This window comes from Macaca nemestrina, chromosome 3 (genome assembly GCF_043159975.1).
Source record: "Macaca nemestrina isolate mMacNem1 chromosome 3, mMacNem.hap1, whole genome shotgun sequence".
Taxonomy (NCBI): Eukaryota; Metazoa; Chordata; class Mammalia; order Primates; family Cercopithecidae; genus Macaca; species Macaca nemestrina.
Window position 1 is genome coordinate 44,662,946 of NC_092127.1, and position 20,981 is coordinate 44,683,926.

The 20,981-nt window shown below is 40.2% G+C and overlaps 1 protein-coding gene across 4 annotated transcripts in view; it reads left to right on the plus strand.

The window, feature by feature from the left end:
* Positions 1-20,981, plus strand: part of LOC105463406 (anaphase promoting complex subunit 10) — a 287,195-nt gene that overhangs the window by 54,643 nt on the left and 211,571 nt on the right. The window contains exon 5 of one of the 4 annotated variants that reach the window (XM_011710465.3): positions 19,349-19,489. The exons of the other annotated variants lie outside the window; for them this stretch is intronic. Coding sequence (XP_011708767.1) covers positions 19,349-19,486 — 138 coding nt within the window. The 3' untranslated portion in view covers positions 19,487-19,489. The remainder of the gene's footprint in view (positions 1-19,348; positions 19,490-20,981) is intronic. 4 annotated transcript variants of the gene reach the window in all.

Below are 20,981 nucleotides of genomic sequence, written 5' to 3' on the forward strand. Positions count from 1 at the left end.
TGGCAGCTAGTGCATTTTTAGCAAATAATACTGTTTCTAGTAAGAGTTGCAGAGAAAAAAAAACTTTGTGTGAGGTCCTTGTAAACTGAACCTTTGGAACGTTACTTTATTTCTTTTTTTCCCCTCTTTTGTGCTGCTTCTCTATTTGTGTAATGGTTATAAATTACATCGTTTGAAAAGAAGAATTAAAAACACTTTGTTTTTTTTTTTAAGTTAATTTTTTCTTTACCTGTTATTTTAAAGATATACAGAGAAATAAGCAGTTATGGTATTGAAATTCCATTGTGCCAGCACCTCCAGAGCATAATCCAAAAAAAACAGAAAACCGCCTGCTGGGTTGTCTGCAGTATGCTTGTGTGAACATCAGTGTCTGCTGTTCACACATCATTTTTTTACTGAAAGTTCCTCTTGGAATAAAGACTCTGTGTTTTCTGAGTGTAGTGAAACATTTGTTGGTTCTTACATTTTTCAATTTGTGAGGGATTCTGTTTATAGGATAAGTTGTCATGGCTGTATGTTGCACTAATGTTATTGGCACATCAAAAAGTAGAGAAAAGTCTTGTGTATTTATATACAATAAAAAAATGAAAAAATTAGAAAGTATTGAAGGTGAGAAATTTTGTCAAAGATATATGTGAAGAAGGATTGATTTAAATATTGATGTTTGCCCTTTAAAATCTATTTTATTTATAAAGTAAAGTATATCTTGGCTAGATTATACATCTGAAAATATCATAAATGTCCTGTATTTCACTTGGAATTCAGAATCTTAAGTACGTTGGCTTCTTGATAATATTGTTTTGAGTTAGTCAAGTTTTTCAACTGACCCTACGTAATCAAGGAATGTTCAGGAAGTGTATTTATGGACGCTTAGAATAATTTTTGATCCTGTTTCACTTCATTTACTTTTATGCTGCTGAGTATCACGTTAGATACAGGCAGCAAACTTGTGAAATGTAGTCTAGTGTGTTGGCAGTCTCAGCCTTCATTGAGATTCATACAACATCAAAACAAAAAATTATTTACCAGGTAATAGGGAACTTCAAGTTTAAATTTGGTAAAATGGATGTTGTGGTCCACAGTGTCCCCTAAGGCTTATTGGAATTATTCGACTCTTTTTTTTGTTTGTTTTTAACTTTCTATGTAGAAGTTAATAAAGGAATAAATATACATATCTGAAACTGGGTTTTTACCATTTTGACTATCTTTTCTAAAGATATAATTTCAGGTTTGTTCTCTGAATTTCACTCTGAGTTTCTTGATCAAAATTCAAATGCACGTTTACATTTCATAATTGTTGTACAAATCTTTTAATTATTGTTTCTTCTGGTTATTTAGGATTATATTGCTATATATCTGGGACCATTTATTAAATTTTAGTCACTAGATCCAGTAGACAATGATGCTTGCTCCTCAATTTGCTTCTTATTAGTTGTCTTATTCTCTCATTGAATTCAGAATATGGAAAAGATTGTCATCTAAGCAAGACATATCTTGCATATGCCTTCTAGAAGCGGAAGTGAAAGCACCAAGTCCTTAACATGTTAGTTTTCTAGGGGCCTAAGATGTCTGAATTTCTTGATTGCCACGAAGCCTAATTCTTCACAGGGCAACCTGGCATACTGCCATTTCCACACTGGGCTGTTTGTTGGTACTTGTGAATAGAACAAAAAACGTCTTTGCTTTTTCTCCTCAGTTATCAATGATTATAGTTTTTGGAAACAAGTTAACATTTTTCTCAAAATGATGGTAATTCACATCAAGATGAAGTCAAACTTCATGATATCTAAGCCGTAAGTAATAGAGTTAGTTCAGTATTTAAAAAATTCATGTAAAATAATTGTTACTTCTGACTCCAAAATATTCATTTTGTAAAATTTCACCTTAACCCTTGTTAGATAGGTGTTCTAGATTTAGCTAAACACTTCTGAAAGTAAATTATGAGGTGAGTTTTTGGCTAATTTTTATACTTCTATAAGTAAAATCTGTTATATGTGAGTTACAGGACCAATGGAAGTTATAGATCTTACAAGCAAAGTGTTTGTGGGTCATTGGGTTGGGGAGCTACTTCAGCTGTTTGTTTAATCTAACTGGAGGTGTATATTGAATTTTTACCTCTACCTAGATCTGTAGTAAGAACTGTATTTGTTCCCATTGTCATGCATTATTTCTACGCATATTAACTAATAATAAAACAGTAAGTATTATGAGACTTTCACCCAGTTGAATTAGTTTCTTCCTTCTCAATCCCCTTCAAAGTTCCACATCTCTTTATAGCATATATAGAATTATGGCTTTTTGAGTTGTCGATACTTATTGACTTGTACTCATCTTAGAATATATTCTTTTATTTTTATTCTAGGCATACATACTTTAAGGTTATTGCTTTGGTGATGTTCAGGATTTTGCAGGATAATTACTTTCAAATCATGGCTGGCTAGGTCCCTAGCTAGGTGACCCATGGGCAGATTGTATAACCTCTCTATGAACTTAAGTTACTTATAAATTAGCTATAAATTAGAGATATGATGTTGGGATGATTGCAACAAATGTTTTAAGTGCCTGAAACATAGTAGCAGCTCAGTGAATGGTAGCTGAAAGGAGCCATTAAAATTTGTTATGTTTTTATAGGTCTTAAAAGCATATAATAGACTAGGCACGGTGGCCCATGCCTGTAATCCTAGAACTTTGGGAGGCCAAGGTGGGTGGATCACCTGAGGTCAGGAGTTCAAGACCAGCCTGACCAACATGGAGAAACCCCATCTCTATTAACAATACAAAATTAGCCAGGTGTGGTGGCACAGGCCTGTAATACTAGCTACTCGGGAGACTAAGGCAGAAGAATCACTTGAACCCGGAAGGCAGAGGTTGTGGTGAGCCAAGATTGTACCATTGCACTCCAGCCTGGGCATGAAGAGCAAAACTGTGTCTCAAAAAAAAACTCCCCCGCCCCACCAAAACAAAAGCATACAAAAGTTTGCTTTCCTATATAATCTCATGAAATTAAGAGTTTTCACTACCTCTAACTATTTATTTCTTTGGGTTGTTAAAGCTCCAAGAGCATGGGCTTTGGAGTCATCTGCTGGGGTTTGAATTCTTGCTCTGCCATGTAACCATGAACCTTGGAATGTTAGCCTCAGATATCTAGTATCTAAAATGAAGATAAAAAGAATGTACCTTGGCCGGGTGCAGTGGCTCATGCCTGTACTTTGGGAGGTTGTGGCAGGTGGATCCTGAGGTCAAGAGGTTGAGACCATCCTGGCCAACATGGTGAAACCCCGTCTCTACTAAAAAATACAAAAATTAGTTGGATGTGGTGGTGTGTGCCTGTAGTCCCAGCTACTCGGCTATTCGGGAGGCTAAGGCAGGAGAATTGCTTGAATCTGGGAGGCGGAGGTTGCAGTGAGCCAAGATCAAGCCACAGAACTCCAGCTTGGCGACAGAGTGAGACTCTGTTTCAAACAAACAAACAAAAAAAGTGTACCTCATAGGGCTATTGCAAGGCTGGAAAAAAAATCAATACATCTGTAGTTCTTACAACTGTGCCTGCCAAAGAATAAGTACTTCCAAAATGTTAATTGTTATTTATTATTATCTCATAGAAAAGGCAAAATCATAAAGCAAGAAAACTTGAATGAAGTCAACCTTAATGATGTCCCTTTAATCCACTCCTATATAATTTTTCTATTATTTTTTCTTCCCAATCTCTTTCAGAATTCCACATTTCCACAAAGCATATTTAAATTATATTGAAGTCAGAATTCTGCATCTGATTCATTACCTACATAGGATTGTGACAACCTTGCAGTAAGAATCACTTAGCTGTGGAATTCTAGTTTGAAAATAATTTTCCTTAGAATTTTAAACACATTTTCCATTGTCTCGTTATTTTCATCATAAATGTTGAGAAATACAATGCCACTTTTGATTTCTGATGCTTTGCATGTTTTCTCTCTAGAAAGTGATGTCTCTTGATCAAAAGTATCTGTTGAATTTGTTGCCTGCTTCTTACAGGTTTTGCCTTAGTTAGGTTTTTTTTGTTGTTGTTTTTTGTTTTTTGTTTTTGAGACAGAGTCTTACTCTGTCACCCAGGATGGAGTGCAGTGGTGCGATCTCTGCTCACTGCAACCTCGGCCTCCCAGGTTAAAGCAATTCTCCTGCCTCAGCCTCTTGAGTAGCTGAGATTACAGGTATTCACCACCACACCCAGCTAATTTTTACTATGTTTAGTAGAGACAGGGTTTCATCGTGTTAGGCTGGTCTCGAACTCCTGACCTCAAATGATCGTCCTGCTTCAGCCTCCCAAAGTGCTGGATTACAGGCATGAGCCATCGCGCCTGGCTGCCTTAACTTTTTTTTCTTTTTTTTTCTTTGAGATGGAGTCTCACTCTGTCATCGAGGCTGGAGTGCAGTGGCACGATCTCAGCTCTCTGCAACCTCCGTCTCCTGGGTTCAAGCGATTCTACTGCCTCAGTCTCCCGAGTAGCTGGGATTACAGGTGTGCACCACCATGCCTGGCTAATTTTTGTATCTTTGGTAGAGACAGGGTTTTGCCATGTTGCCCAGGCTGGTGTCGAACTCCTGACCTCAGGCGATCCACTCACCTTGGCCTCCCAAAGTGCAAGAATTATAGGCATGAACCACCGTGCCCTAGCTTAGTTAGCTTTTTAGTAGTCCTTTTGAAAGCAACTTGATTCTGAAATGACCTTTTATTTATTTACTTTTATTTTTGTTTTGTAGAGATAGGGTCTCACTATGTTGCTCAGGCTAGTCTGGAACTCCTGGCCTCAAGCTATCCTCCCCCTTCCACCTTCCAAAATGTTGAGATTACTGGCGTGAACCACCAGGCCCAGTTGTAAAATGGCCTTTTTAAGGCTTCATTGTTATCAGTTGTTTAAAGGTAACTTGGTCTCCATGTATCTTTCTGCTTCAACTGGAATTTTTTTTTTTTGAGACAGGGTCTTGCTCTATTGCCCATGCTTGAGTACAGTAGCGCAATCATGTTTCACTAGGACCTAGACCTTCTAGGTTCAATCGATCCTCCCGCCGCAGCCTCCTGAGTAGCTGAGACTACTGGCATGCTACCATGCCCTGCTAATTTTTGTGGTTTTTGTAGAGACAGGGTTTTGCCGTATTGGCCAGGCTGTTCTGAAACTCCTGGACTCTAGGATCCGCCTATCTTGGTCTCCCAAAGACATGGGATTATAGGTGTGAGCCATTGTGTCTCGCCTTTATCTGGATTTTTAAATAAGCAATTGTTTACTTAATAGTTAAATGACTTATATAAAAAGTGTTTTATAGTGACTGTTTGGCATTTTAAATTTATGATTCCCCCGCCTGTTTCTCAGTGGGTTATAATCCAGTGGCATGATATGAAATAGCCTGTTTTCTTAGATATATTTCTGACATGTTTACTTAAAGGCTAGTTTTAACCTTTCTTTGTTTTCAATATTTATTTACTGTTAAAATTTATGGTGATAGGGCTGGGTGCAGTGACTCATGCCCGTAATCTCAGCATAATAAAACATTTTAAAAATTATGGTAGTAGAATGATAGTGTACTTTTTAATTTGCTGTACCTTAAAAATTACTCATACATGTGAACAGTCTAAATTTCTATATATTTGATAAGATTTTCTCATACCTGCCATACATACAATTCTGTTTCATTTTTGTTCTAAGATAAAAGATACATTTCAATATGTTTATTTATTTTAGAGCTTGCATAGCAGCAAATCGTGGTGTTATCTGGAGTATGAAGGACTTGGTAAAAACTAAATCTCATGGATAGCATGAGGAACTCGGCAACTGTGTTCTGGAGTTTCTGTTGTGTCCTTAGTGTTTCCCTGTTCTCCAAAGTCCATAAAACACACGTGCATGCATGCACACATGTACACACACACACACACACACACACACATATCTGTTTGGTATAAGAAATAGAACATTATGAGTATCTCAGTTCCTGTCACAAACCTTCCCCTACCCTTTAGGGAAAACTATGATCCTACCTTTTTATGATAACTTTCTTAATTGTCCTTATAGTTTTACCACCTGTGAATATGTACCTCAGCATTGAGTGCTTGTTTTTGAACTCTAAGTAGTTTAGACTTGATATTGTTAAGTTTCTGCCTTTCTTTTTTGTTTTGCTAACTCACTAACTCATAGTTTTTTTATTTTCAATTATACTAACTTTGAATTTTCATAATTTAATGTTTCTTTTTACTACAGTAAAACATGTATGTTGGTTAAAAGTGTGAAAGAGCTGGGTATGATGGCATGTGCTTATAGTACCAGCTACTTGGGGGGTGAGGCAGAAGGATTGTTTGAGCCTTGGAGTTCAAGGCCAGATGGGACAACCTAGCAAGACCCCATCTCTTAAAAAAAAAATAGCATGAAATACTTGCGGTAGCACTTGCAACAATCATACTTCTCACCCTGCCCCACACTCTTGCCTCACTCCTTGGGAGCAATCCTGTTAGCTCTGTTAGCCATTTTTTGTTAAAAAATTGTAGAAATATTTATTTTCATATTTCTAAATGCATGTACATAGATACCTGTATTAGATGTGTACAATTCTAAATAAAGTGTACATATCTATATTTAAAGCTGTGATCTAATCATATTTGCTATAACACATCAGGATTTAGCTCTCTAATCCCATTCCTTCTCTCATCTACTTTGCTTATCTTCATCTTACTAGTGTAGGTTTTTGTGGTATTTGTTGAAATCATTATGCATGTTTTCATTATTATGATCACATAAGTGTTTTTATGCCTGAATCATACCATGTCCTAATGCTTACATTTTTTTAGGCGTTATTTTGTTTTCCTGGAATTAATACTTACCTCCTTTGTTTCTTAACTTTTAAAATGTTGGTTACCAACATGTCTGTAAATTTTCTGACAGATCTATAAACTCTTTCTTGAAACAGCAACCCGTAACTTCCAGTTCCACATTTTTTCCTGGTAACATCCCTCCTGGACTTCCAGCTCATCTGCTGTCAGTGGAAGGTTCCTCAGAAAAGCAGAGAGCATTGAGGGAGACCAGGGTTGTATAGTAAGGGATTTACTACAGGGATTCTACCTTTCCCAAGTAGAAGTTGGTTAAATAAATTCTGTAAGACTGTAGTTTTCACATCTGATGTAAACAGATGAGCTTGAAGTCCATAGGGCAGGAAGTTGAAAGTGAAGATTTATGTAAAGTGGTGGAGAGCAAGAACGATCTGGAACCTATGAGCACAGGCTGGAACCCATGAAGATGAACTGGAGTCATCCATGCTCACTGCCTCCAATCTTGTGACGAGTATCCTGCAGAAGAAGTTGATACCTTTTTTCTTAGAGCTAAACATTCACCTAACCTAGGAGTTAGAGAGCCTGCAGGAAGATCTAAGGGAATGAGAGTCAGTTGTAGTCCTGGTTCTTGCCCCATGACAGTGGTGTGAAGCAGTAGATAGTGACATTGTATGTGATCTATAAAAGCGCCTGCTTGTCTTCAGTGTAAAAATAAAATGGCTGCTGCCTCTCTTCTGCTCTCCAAAATCTTGAGAGCTTGTTTGGGGATTCTGTGAGGGAAGCATAGCTACTCGTATATTCTTGACCAAAGAGTGGTCCTCCTTTATCAGGGAGGGTTGTCCTCTTTGACCAAGCACACAGCTTTGGGAGGGATGCACACAGAGCAGTGAGGGAGGAAGGTGACACCAATCTAGCCAACTAGATCTGCTGAATCAACCCTGGTGATTAGTGGGGTGACAGATAGCCTTCACATCCTGCTCTCCAAATCTTGCATGAAAAGAACTCTTGTGTCTCATCTCACTAGAATTGTGGGTAAGGGAATCTTGAGAAACGTACTTTAGACTAGCTTGAGTTGACACATTACGAAGTCGCCACAGGTGACCATGAGAATGCTCCTCTCAGATCTCTGCCCACTAACAGTAACTGACTGATGACTCCAGCTGCTGCTCTCTGAAATCCATCACCATGTTTGTTCCAAGGCTATGCTTCTCAGATTCTGACCCAGTCAGTGACTGAGCACAACAGGGACACTAAAGCAGGCTCATTCCTGGGAGACGTTGAGTCATCTGACGGACAGTTTCATCAGATTTTCCTTAGACTGGCACTGCAGCCTAACACATATCCACCCAGCCTGCCTTCCTTCCCTGTCTCCTTCCCCTGGGTCGAACCTGCATCACCATCTGTATTAGTCAGGGTTCTCTTAGAGGGACAGAACTAATAGGATTTTTTTTATATGTATATATAATTTTTATCCTATATATAGGATGAACGTATATCCTATATGTAGGATATTATATATAATATATATATCCTATGTTATTTTATACATCTATATAGGACATGTATGTGGGATATATATATATAGGGGAGTTTGTTAAGTGTTAACTTACATAATCACAAGGTCCCACAATAGGCTGTCTGCAAGCTGAGGAGCAAGGAGAGCCAGAACGAGTCCCAAAACTAAAGAACTTGGAGTCTGATTTTCAAGGGCAGGAGGCATCCTGCTTAGGAGAAAGATGTAGGCTGGGACCCTAGGCCCATTTCTTCTTTTTACATTTTTTCTGCCTGCTTTATATTCACTGGAAGCTGATTAGATTGTGCCCACCAGATTAAGGGTGGATCTGCCTTCCTGAGCCCAGTGACTCAAATGTTAATCTCTTTTGGCACCACCCACAAAGGCATATCCAGGATTAATACTTTGTATCCCTCAATCCAATCAAGTTGACTTTCATTATTAACTATCGCCAGTCTACCCCTTGTCAACTTGAACCTATACACATCTCCTGAGATCCTACATCATCTTCATATAATGACAATAATGGGTCATAGTTACACCTAACATGATACAACTATCCTTCATACAGCCAGAAATGCATCAATTCCCAACCCAAATACTAGTACATAAAGTTAACAATACTTAAATGCTGATGTGAAGTCTGTAAATCTTATGTCACATGATAAAGGAAAAGGAAATAAAATGAAGATATTTTCTTAGTACAAGTCTATACATGCACAAACATGTTTTTAACAAAAGCAGAAGGAAATACTCATGGCAGTTACAGTCCTCATTTCTGCAGCTGGTCACATGATCGTAGCTGGTATTGATGACTACCTTCTTCTGTATTCCCTTTGCCTTCAGCAAGTGCCTCAGTAGGTCATGGATTTTTTTCCTGGTGGAGTGACCCAAAGTTTGTTCCTGAAGAGTCTGGGTCATTTGTAGTCCTGCCTGGGTTGGGCTGTTGTAGTTTCCCATTGACCTTAATCACAGGGCATGGTAATACTAATAGATGTCCTAATGGATCTCCTGTATTCCATGCATACTCTTCCTTACCTCCATTGTGGAGTAGTAGACTGATTTCATCTTGATAGTCCAGGTCAGTCATCCCAGCCAACACTGTAACTCCCTTCTTAGCTTATTGACTTAAAGATAGGAGGAGCCCAAAGTGTCCAGGTGGCAATCTTAACTTCCAGTTTAATGGAATCGTTGTTGTGTCTCCAGGTCGCAGCATTCCTCCCTCTGAAACTAAGACCTCTAGGCCAGCAGAACGTAATGTTGTGGGAACAGGAAGCAAAACTGTTGCCAGTGGATCACTAGGGGTGATGGTGGTACCATTTTCACTTCCACCCCTTGATTCCTGGACCTGTGAATCCTGGCTATGGGAGAAACAGTACCATATATTGGACCCTGATTCATAACATACACAGCCTTCTGGAGAACTTTGCCCCAGTCCTGCAAAGTGTTGTCATCTAGTTGGCATTGTGATTGTGACTTCAAAAGGCGATTCCACTGTTCTGTCTATCCAGCTGCTTCAGGATGATGGGGAACATGGTAAGAACAGTGAATTCCATGAGCATGTGCCCACTGCCACCCTTCTTTAGCCATAAAGTCAGAGATAATGCTGTGTGGAATACCATGACAGTGGATAAGGCATTCTGTGAGTCCACAGATGGTAGTCTTGGCAGAAGCATTGCATGCAGGATAGGCATATCCAGTAAGTGCCTATTCCAGTGATGACAAACCTCTGCCTTTTCTATGATGGAAGAGGTCCAATATAATCAACCTGCCACCAGGTAGCTGACTGATGGTGCCACATCAAGGGCTCAGTGTTGGTCTCTGCTGCTGGCAAATTGGGCACTCGGCAGTGCCCTTAGCCAGGTCAGCCTTGGTGAGTGGAAGTCCATGTCGCTGAGCCCATGTGGAACCTCCATTCCTGCTACCATGGCTGCTTTGTTCATGGGCCCATTGGGTGATGACAGTGGTGCTTGGGGAAAGAGGTTGTGTGGTGTCCACAGAACGGGTCATCCTATCTACTTGATTATTAAACTGCTGCTTTGCCGAGGTCACTCATTGGTGAGCACTCATATGGGATACAAATATATTTAGCTTTTGACCACTCAAGAGAGGCCCATCCACATACCTCTTCCCTAAATTTCTTGGTCACCAATTTTCCAATCATGGTTCTTTCAAGTCCCTGACCATCCAGCCAGTCCATTGGCTACAGCCCATGAATCAGTGTAAAATCACACATCTGGCCATTTCTCCTTCCATGCAAAGTGCACGACCAGGTGCACTGCTCAAAGTTCTGCCCACTGGGAAGATTTCCTTTCACTGCTGTCCTTCAGGGATGTCCTAGAAAAGGGCTGTAGTGCTGCAGCTGTCCACTTTCGGGTGGTGCCTGCATATCATGCAGAACCATCTGTGAACCAGGCCCTAGTCTTCTCTTCCTCTGCCAGTTGATCATAGGGAACTCCCATGAGGCCATTGGTGCAGGCTGCAGGAGAGAAGTCGGGGTGGCAGGAGTGGAGACCATGGGCATTTGAGCCACTTCCTCACGTAACTTGTGCCTTCTGGACCTGCTCAAGCCTGATCATGTATATACCACTTCCATTTGTTAATGGAATGCTGCTGTGCACAACCCACTTTATAGTTAGATGGGTCAGAAAGCACCCAGTTCATGGTAGTCAGTTCAGGTTGCATGGTGACTTGATGACCCATAGTCAAACGTTCAGTTTCCACCAAAGCCCAGTCAAGAGCTGTCTCTCAAAAGGAGAGTAGTTATCTGAAGAAGATGGCAGGGCCTTGCTCCAAAATCCTAGAGGCCTCCACTGTGATTCACTGTGGAGGCCTGCCAAAGGCTCCAAACAGCATCCCTATCTGCCACTGGCACCTCAAGCACCATTGCATCTGCTGGGTCATGTGGCCCAAGTGGCAGAACAGCTTGCACAGCAGCCTGGACCTGTTGCAGAGCCTTCACTTGTTCTGGACCCCACTCAAAACTGGCAGCCTTTCAGTCACTCGATAAATGGGCTGGAGTAACATACTCAAATGAGGAATGTGTTGCCTCCAGAATCCAAATAGACTCACTAGGTGTTGTGCCTCTTTCTTGGTTGTAGGAGGGGCCAAATGCAGTAACTTTTCCTTCACCTTAGAAGGAATATCTCAATAACACCCACACGACTGGACCCCTAGAAATTTTACTGAGGTAGAGGTCCCGGAATTTTAGTCAGATTTATTTCCCATCCCCTGGCATGCAAATGTCTCACCAGTAAGTCCAGTGTATTTGCTACTTCTTGCTCATTGGATCCAGTCAGCACAATGTCATCAATGTAATGGACCAGTGTGATATCTTCCGGAAGGGAAAAGTGATCAAGGTCTCTCCGAATAAGATTATGACACAAAGCCAGAGAGTTGATATACCCCTGAGGTAGGACAGTAAAAGTATATTGCTGGCCTTGCTAGCTGAAGGCAAATTGCTTCTGATGGGCCACAGGAATGGAGAAAAAGCCATTTGCCAAGTCAATGGCTGCATACCAGATACCGGGAGATATATTAATATGCTCAAGCAATGAAACCACATCTGGTACAGCAGCTGCAATTGGAGTCATCACTTGGTTAAGCTTACGATAATCCACTCTCTTTCTCCAAGATCTGTCTGTCTTCTGCACAGGCCAAATGGGAGAGTTGAATGGGGATGTGGTGGGAATTACCATCCCTGCATCCTTCAAGTCCTTGATGGTGGCACTAATCTCCGCAGTCCCTCCAGGGGTGTGATACTGTTTTTGATTTACTGTTTTTCTAGGTAGAGGTAGCTCTGTTGGCTTCCATTTGGCCTTTCCCAGCATGATAGTTCTTACCCTACCAGTCAGGGAGCCAATGGGGGTGTTCTGCCAGCTACTAATTATGTCTATGCTAATTATGCATTCCGGTACTGGGGAAATGACCACAGGATGAGTCTGGGGACCCACTGGATCCAGTGTAAGTCAGACCTGAGCTAAAACTCCATTAATTACCTGACGGCTGTAAGCCCCTACTTTAACTGGAGGACCAAGATGACGCTTTGCGTCCCCTGGAATCAATGTAGGCTCAGAGCCAGTGTCCAGTAGTCCCCAAAATGTCTGATCATTAGCCTTTCCCCAATGCAGAGTTACCTTGATAAAAGGCCAGGGGTCTTCTTGGGGAAGGATGGGAGAAAGATTCACTGCATAAATTGTCGGTAATGTAGTGGGGTCCTTCCTCAGGGGGACCTGGCCTCCCCTTCATTCAAGGAGTTCCGGTCTGTAAACTGGCTCAAGTCTGGAAATTGAGAGGCCGTGATTCTCTGTTTTTATAATTCAGATTAGTACTTTGTCCATTCGACCTAGAAGTTTTCTGTTTGTAAAAGTTAAGTAGGAATGCAGTTGGCTTCCTATCAATTTCACTTCTAGGAACACCATGATTAATTAGCCAATGCCAGAGCTCTACACAAGCAGACTATTCTGATTGCTGCTTTGTCTCTGCTGTCCATTATGGTAGCTATGCCCACCTTGCCTTGATGACTGAGTGCTGCCACTTGGCCCCTGCCACCTTGGGATTCAATTATTCCCATTTTATTTAAATTTTGTAGTTGAGTGACTGTGGTTCCCATCATTAGATCTGACATACAGAGAAGAGCAGTTACAGGACTCTTCAAAAATGCAGTTGCTGCCCTCACAAATCTGTTTTGCAAGTCTTTGGTCAAGGGTATATCTTCTGGACTCTCCCAGCTGGAATGAGTAGGTCTAAAGTGACTAATCCACTACCCCATCCCAATCTCCCTAAGCCTTTGGAACCCTTCCTCTACATTAAACCAAGGGAAATCAGGTATTTCTAGCTCTTTCACAGTGGGCCATTTTTGAATCCATATTTCAGCTAACTAAGCAAATAAACTATTAGAACCTTTTTTAACTCCTTGAGCTGCAACATTAAAAGCAGAGTCCCTACTTACTGGACCCAAATCAATAAATTCAGCCTGATACAACTCTGTGTTCCTTCCACCATTATCCATACCCTTAATATCCATTCCCATGCTTGTTCTCCAGATTTCTGTTTATATACATTTTAGAGAACTTAAACAGTTCTTTTCAATTGTAGCACACCTCCTCATGGGTCACACTCTCCACTTCACCTCCAGGAGCCTGCCAGGACTTTAGTCTAGCTATAGGTCTAGAAGCAAACAGGGGTGTTGGGGGTGGCTTCTGAGGAGAATCAACATTTTCTTGCCTAGCAACTACCTCAGGGGAGGTCATCACTGTTGCCTCAGGCAGCACAGGGTTTATCTCCTCAGACAAAGGTGGAAAGGCTGATGGCAGTGTGGGTCGGGGAGGGGATGTTGCCACTACTGGGGATGGGGAAGCTGTTTCTTTTGGCAAAAGAGCCTAATCAGAGTTTACAAACTCAGTGTCCCCAGCTTCATCAGGGTCCTCCCACTCTTCCTTATTCCAAGTTTCAGGGTCCCATTCTTTTCCAATCAATGCCCTCACTTAACAGTAGACACCTGGCAAGGCTGTACATGCGTCTTTCGTTGCAGGTCAACTACTCACATGATAAGAGCTCGTGTCTGTTTTTCCACAATTTCAGCTTTTTCTTTAACAGGGATTAAAACTCCCACTCAGGGCAATCTTAGCAGATTTGAGGCTCATTACCTGCTTCTGAAGCCAGGAGTTAGAATCCCTGAGTTCATCATTTTCTTAATCACTTTGTCCACTGAACTTAGGAGCAACCAATCAGCTTCATTATGTTCCTTGGTTGTCCACATATGGTCAAAGGTATTATGTGTAGAGTCACTAAACTTGCTGCTCACGAGTGGCGAGTCAAGTGTTGAATGCATTTATTTTGCATAACTCTCTAAACACCAAGGACTATCAGTGTTTTCCATACTGTTAGAAGTAGAGTCCTTAGCATTTTTGGGTCTAATCATATTACGCAGCCAACTCCAGAAACCTCAAAACCAACAAAACAACCCATTCCTCTAGAACCACTCCTGGTACCAAAAGCTGTATTAGTCATGGTTCTCTTAGAGGGAAAGAACTAATAGGAGATATATATATGTATGTATGTATGTATATGAGTTTCTTAAGCATTAAGTTACACACAAGGTCCCACAATAGGCTGTCTGCGAGCTGAGGAGCAAGGAGAGCCAGTCCAAGTCTCAAAACTGAAGAACTTGGAGTCCTATGTTCGAGAGCAGGAAGCATCCAGCACGGGAGAAAGATGTAGGCTGGGAGGCTAAGCTCATCTCTCCTTTTACAATCTTCTGCCTGCTTTATATTCACTGGAAGCTGATTAGATTGTGCCCACCGGAGTAAGGCTGGATCTGCCTTCCCCAGACCACTGACTCAAATGTTAATCTCTTTTGGCAACATTCGCACAGGAACACCCAGGATTAATACTTTGTATCCCCCAATCCAATCAAGTTGACACTCAGTATTAACCATCACACCATCTAACAGCTTTTTCAGCCTCCTCTGGCTCCCTCCCCATTTTCTCTTACAGACATTTCCCCTACTAAATTTCTTGTATTTCTAGCCCTGTCTTGGTGTCTGCTTCTTAGTTGTATTCTTAAGACATCCCTTTAAGATCATCCTGGGAATTTCCTTCACTTTTTCTTTTGGGAGACCTCTTATTTCTGGATCCCAGGTCTTCCTCATTCTTGGTTTACTTCCTTTTTTGGTGGAATACATCCTCCACATGGGAGGTAAATTGTTGAAACCTTGCATGACTGAAAACTTTATTTTAATCTCACCCTCGAGGGATGATTTGGCTACATATGGAATTCTAGTTTGGAAATAATTTTCTCTCAGAATTTTAAACACATCCTCCATTGCCTCATAGTTTCAGCGTAAATGTTGAGAAATACAATGCCACTTTTAATTTCTGATGCTTTGCATGTGACCTATTTTTCTCTCAAGTAGCTTTTATAATCTCCTTTTTCTTGATGTTGTGAAATTTCATGATACTGTGCCTTATTGTGTGTGTGTTTCCTTTATTGTGCAGGGTGCTCAGTGGTTTCTATCAGTTTGGAGATACCTGTCCTTGAGTCCTGGAGACACTCATGTGTTCTTTGATAGTTTTTAATTGTTTTCTCTGTGTTGTCTATGTGAATTCACATTTATTAGCTATGATAACTTCTTGCATTGGACCCTAATTTTCTCATTTTCTATTTCTTTTGTTTTCTTGTCTTCCAATTCATTTAACTTCTATTAAATTAAGAAGTTTTTGGCCAGGTGTGGTGGCTCATGCCTGTAATCTCAGCACTCTGAGAGGCCGACGTGGGCAGATCACCTGAGGTGAAGAGTTCAAGACTAGCCTGGCCAACATGGCAAAACCCCATCTCTACTAAAAATACAAAAATTAGCAGAGTGTGGTGGCACTTGCCTGTAGTCTCAGCTACTCAGGAGACTGAGGCATGAGAATTGCTTGAACCCAGGTGGCAGAGGTTGCAGTGAGCCGAGAACGTGCCACTGCACTCCAGCCTGCAAAACAAACAAAAAAAAGAAGTTTTTGCCTCTGTGTGTGTGTGTGTGTGTGTGTGTGTGTGTGCGTATGTAGACAAAAACGTCATATATATATGTGTGTATATATATATAAATTTCTAAGACCTCTTTTTGTTCTTTGACTATTTTAAAAAATTAACATTCTGTTCTTGTTTCATGGAGGCAATATGTTATATCACTGAGGATGTTAATGATACTTTGTTTTGTTTTTTTAAATTCTAGTGCTTCCTTTACTGCCTTTCTTTGGAGTTCCTTTTTTTTGTCTTTGTTTGCTTGCTGCTTTCAATTTCTGTCCTGTTTTGTTTTGTTTCTTACATACCAGGAGATCCTTGACTATTTTCTCTTATTTAAGAGTGAGGCACAAATAGTAAGTTTGGAACAGTTTGTGTTCATAGAATTTGTTCTTAGTGGGCCTTCTATAGTGTAGTCAGGCTGGAAGCCTCACCTCCTTCACGTCTTTGCACACATCACCTTCTCATTGAGGCCTATTCTAATCACCTTATTTAAAGCTGTACACACCTGCCCCTAATACTTCAGCTGCCTTTTCCTGCTCTGTTTTTCTCCCATGCACTTTTTCTTACCTGATATGCTATGTAATCACTTATTGATTACATTTATTACTAGAACATCGCTTACAAGAGAACAGGGATTTTGTTGTTCTTGGTTTCATTGATATATTCCAACCAACAAGAATAGTGCCTGCACAAAATAGACATTCAGTCAATCAATAAATGTTAAATTGAGGACACTCACACATCATTATGTATAGGTCTTTTCTTATGTATTTTCATTTTGCCCAGAAAATAATAATACATTCTCTGGCCTGGGGCACATGGCAAGGGATGGGAGGTGAGATATGTAGGAAACTACAAAGTGTTCTGCCTAGGAGTCAGTGTTCTTGTAACTGAGCAAGAGGAAGGGAGGTGAGATTTTACTGTGAAATGTGCAGATGTACAGTTCTTTTTATATTCAGGTGCTGCCATCTAGTCTTGTTTTACCTGAATCTAGACCCTCTTTAATCTAACTGGTAAGACCTTATTTTTCTGTAAGAGTGGGAAAGGAAACCATCAACTGCTTGCTCACGCTGGTGGCAGGTAAGAATCTAGGGCTTTATTCCTTATACTACAGACATATCTCATTTTATTGCACTTCACTTTGATAAATATTGTGTTTTTACAAATTGAACATTTGTGGCAACCCTGCATTGAGCAAGTCTGTTGGTGCCATTTTTCCAACAGCGTGTGCTCATTTTGTGTCACTGTCATGTTTTGGTAATTCTCGTAATATTTCAGACTTTTTCATCATTATTATACCTGTTACGATCATCTGTGATCAGCAGTCTTTGATGCTACTTTTATCATTGTTATGGGTCTCCACAAACTAAGCCCATGTAAGATGGCAAACCCAATCGATAACTGTGTGTGTTCTGACTACTCCAGCATCTAACCAGCTGTTTCCCATCTCCCGCCCTCTCCTTGGGCCTCCTTATTGGTTGAGACACAACAATATTAAAATTAGGCCAATTAGTAACCTGACAATGGTCTCTAAATGTCCAAGTCAAAGGAAGCGTCTCACGTCTCTCACTTTAACTCAAAAACTAGAAAGGATTAAACTTAATAAGGAGGGCATGTTGAAAGCCAAAATAGGCCAAAAACTAACCTCTTGTTCTATTGGGAAAGTTCCTGAAGGAAATTAAAAGTGCTACTCTAGTGAACACATGAATAATAAGAAAGCAAAACAGCCTTATTGCTAATATGGAAAAAGATAGAAAATCAAACCAGCCACAACATTCCTTTAAGTCAAAGCCTAATCCACAGTAAGACTCTTAACTCTTGAATTCTATAAAGGCTGAGAGGTGAGGAAGCTGCAGAAGAAGTTTGAAGGTAGCAGAGGTTGGTTCATGAGATTTAAGGAAAGAATCCATCTTCATAACATAAAAGAGCCCAGTGAAGCGTAAGTGCTGATGGAGGAGCTGTAGCAAGTTATCCAGATCTGGCTAAAATAGTTGATGAGGGTAGATACACCAAGCAATACATTTTCAATGTAGGCAAAACAGCCTTCTGCTAGAAGAAGATGCCAACTAAGACTTTCATAGCTAGAGAGAAGTCAATACCTGGCTTGAAAACTTCACAAGACAGGCTGACTCTTTTGTTATGGGCTGACGCAGCTGGTAACTTTAAGTTGAAAGCAGCACTCACTATTCTAAAAATCCTAGGGCCCTTAAGAATTATGCTAAATCTATTCTGCGCATGTGCTATAAATGGAAGAACAAAGCCTGTATGATAGCACATCTGTTGAAAGCATGGTTTCCTGAATATTTTAATTCCACTGTTGAGACCTACTACTCAGAGAAAAAGATTTATTTCAAAATATTACTGCTCATTGACAATGTACCTAGTCACTGAAGAGCTTTGATGGAGATGTACAAGGAAATTATTGTTGTTTTCACGTTTGCTAATACAACTTCTGTTCTGCAGCTCATAGATAAAGCAGTTATTTTAACTTTCAAGTCTTACTATTTAAGATGTACATTTCATAAGGCATTAGCTGTCATAGTGATTCCTCTGATGGATCTGGGCAAAGTAAATTGAAAGTCTTCTGGAAAAGATTCATCCCAGATGTCATTAAGAAATTTATGATTCATGTGAGAAGGTCAAAATATAAAAATTAACAAGAGTTTGGAAGAAGTTGATTCCAGTCTGCACTGACGACTTTGAGAGGTTAAGACTTCAGTTGAGAAAGTAACTGCAGGTGCATTGGAAATAACAAGAGAACTAGAATTAGAATTGGAGCCTAAAAGATGTGACTGAATTACTGCAATCTCATGATAAAACTTGAACTGATGAGGAGTTGTATCTTATGGATGAGCAAAGAAAGTAGTTTCTTGAGGTTGAATCTGCTCCTGGTGAAGATGCTGTGAACACATTGTCAAAATGACAACAAAGGATTTAGAATATTACATCAACTTATTTGAAAAAGTAATGGCAGGGTCTGAGAGGACCGACTCAAATTTTGAAAGAAATTTTATCTTAAGTAAAATACTATTAAACAGCATTGCATGCTACAGATGAATTTTCCATGAAAGGAAGAGTCAATCATCGTGGCAACCATCATTGTTGTCTTATTTTAAGAAACTTCCACAGCTGCCCAAACCTTCAGTGACACCACCCTGATCAGTCAGTAGCCATCAACATTGAGGCAAGACCTTACACCAGCAAAAAGGTTATGATTCATTAAAGGCCCAGATGATTGTTAGCACTTTTTAGCAGTAAAATATTCTTAAATTAAGGTATGTGCATTATTTTCTTGGATATAATGCTATTGCATACTTAATAGATTCTAGTATAGTGTAACACAGCTTTTATTTGCACTGGGAAACCAAAAAATTTGTGTGACTTGCTTTATTGCAATATTTCATTTGTTGTGATAGTTTCAAACTGAACCCTCAAAATCTCTCGGGTATGCCCCTATAGACTTTCAACCAGTTTTCTTGTTCGCTTGTTTTTTTGTATTTTTATCCTAACTTGGCACCCCTGCTTTCAGAACTACCTGGTACTTCAAATTTCGGAGATATTAGGGTACTGTGTACCTTGCTTCTTATTGACCTCCTCCTCGCTGCCCTCTTCCCCACCATCCCTATTTCTACACATCTCAGGGACTAAACAAAGTGGAGAAAGATAATATGTAAGTTTTATTTTTTATCACTAATCTCTTTTTTTTTTTTTCCCCACCTCATCAGTTTTTATCTTCTATTCCCATTGCTTTTGTGGATTTGTATATTTTTCAAATGCCTCAGCTGTCATATTAGTTGAGTTTTGAAAGCAAGAAGGAAAGGATACTTACTCAGTTCAGTTTCCTAAAGTACTTTTCCAAAACGCTTGCAAATTAATCAATGGTGTTTCAGTTATAGCTCGTTGCACGCTCAAAGGTCTGGGCTTAAGTGATCCTTCTGCCTCAACTTCCTGAGTAGCTGGGACTGCAGGCACACATCACGATGCCTGGTTAATTTTTTGTAGAGATGGGGTCTTACTATGTTGCCTAGATTTATCTCAAACTCTTGGCCTCAAGCAATCCTCTGGCCTCAGCCTCCCAAAGTGTTGGGATTATAGGCGTGAGGCCCTGTACCTGGCTGAACTTGAGACTTTAAAGGAAAAGTTGGGGACTGGGGTCTCATATGACAGATCAAAAGTCCCTATAATTATTCTTATATTTACATGCATAAAAATAATTTTCTAGAGAGTATCCAAGATGTAATCCATTTTAACTGATGTACAATTAATACTTTTTGGCCATTTGTTGATCTTTGGAATACTTTCAAAATCTGCCTTCTTCATGGTATAAAATTATTTTTGCATTATTACAGACTATATAGGTAAAATATAGTTAGGCAAAGGACAGTTCAAGATAAAGCTGAGGAGGTAAGCAGAGACCAAAATCGTGCAGGACCTTGTCAGCTATTTTAAGGATGTGGATTTATTCTTATGGTAATGAGAAGCTTATGAAAGATTTTTCGAATTTACATTTTTATCAAATGACTGTGGCTACTAAGCAGAGTTTACATTTGGAGGAAGACAAAAGCGGCTATGGCAAAACTAGTTAAGAGACTGTTAATAATAATTTGAAGGCCAGGCGTGGTGGCTCATGCCTGTAATCCCAGCACTTTGGGAGTCCAAGGCAGGAGGATTACTTGAGCCCAGGAGTTTGAGACCAGCCTGGGCAACATGGTGAGACCGCATTTCTATAAAAAATACAAAAATTAGCCTGGCATGGTGGTGGTCACCTATAGTTCCAGCTACTTGGGAGGCTGAGGTGGGAGGATTGCTTGTGTCCAGGAGGCCGAGGCTGCAGTGAGCTGTGAGCACGCCACTGCACTCCAGCTTGGGCAATAGAGCGAGACCCTGTCTCAAAAAAAATAGTAATCTGAGGTGACAAAAATTTGTGGTTACCTATGCAGTGTTCCTCTGTGTTTCTTCTTTGCCAACAGAGACTACTTTTCATCATAAAAAGAAAATGTCAGACATTCCATTAGCAAATTTCCTTTCAGTTACTGCACAGGATGTGATCCAGGCATGACCAATGGGAAATCTGATAGCTTCTGGAAAATATTTTCCTTTGTTGCTAAAAAAGGAAAATGCCTTTTTGGACATTGTTATATGAGAGTGTGCTTATAGCTGCT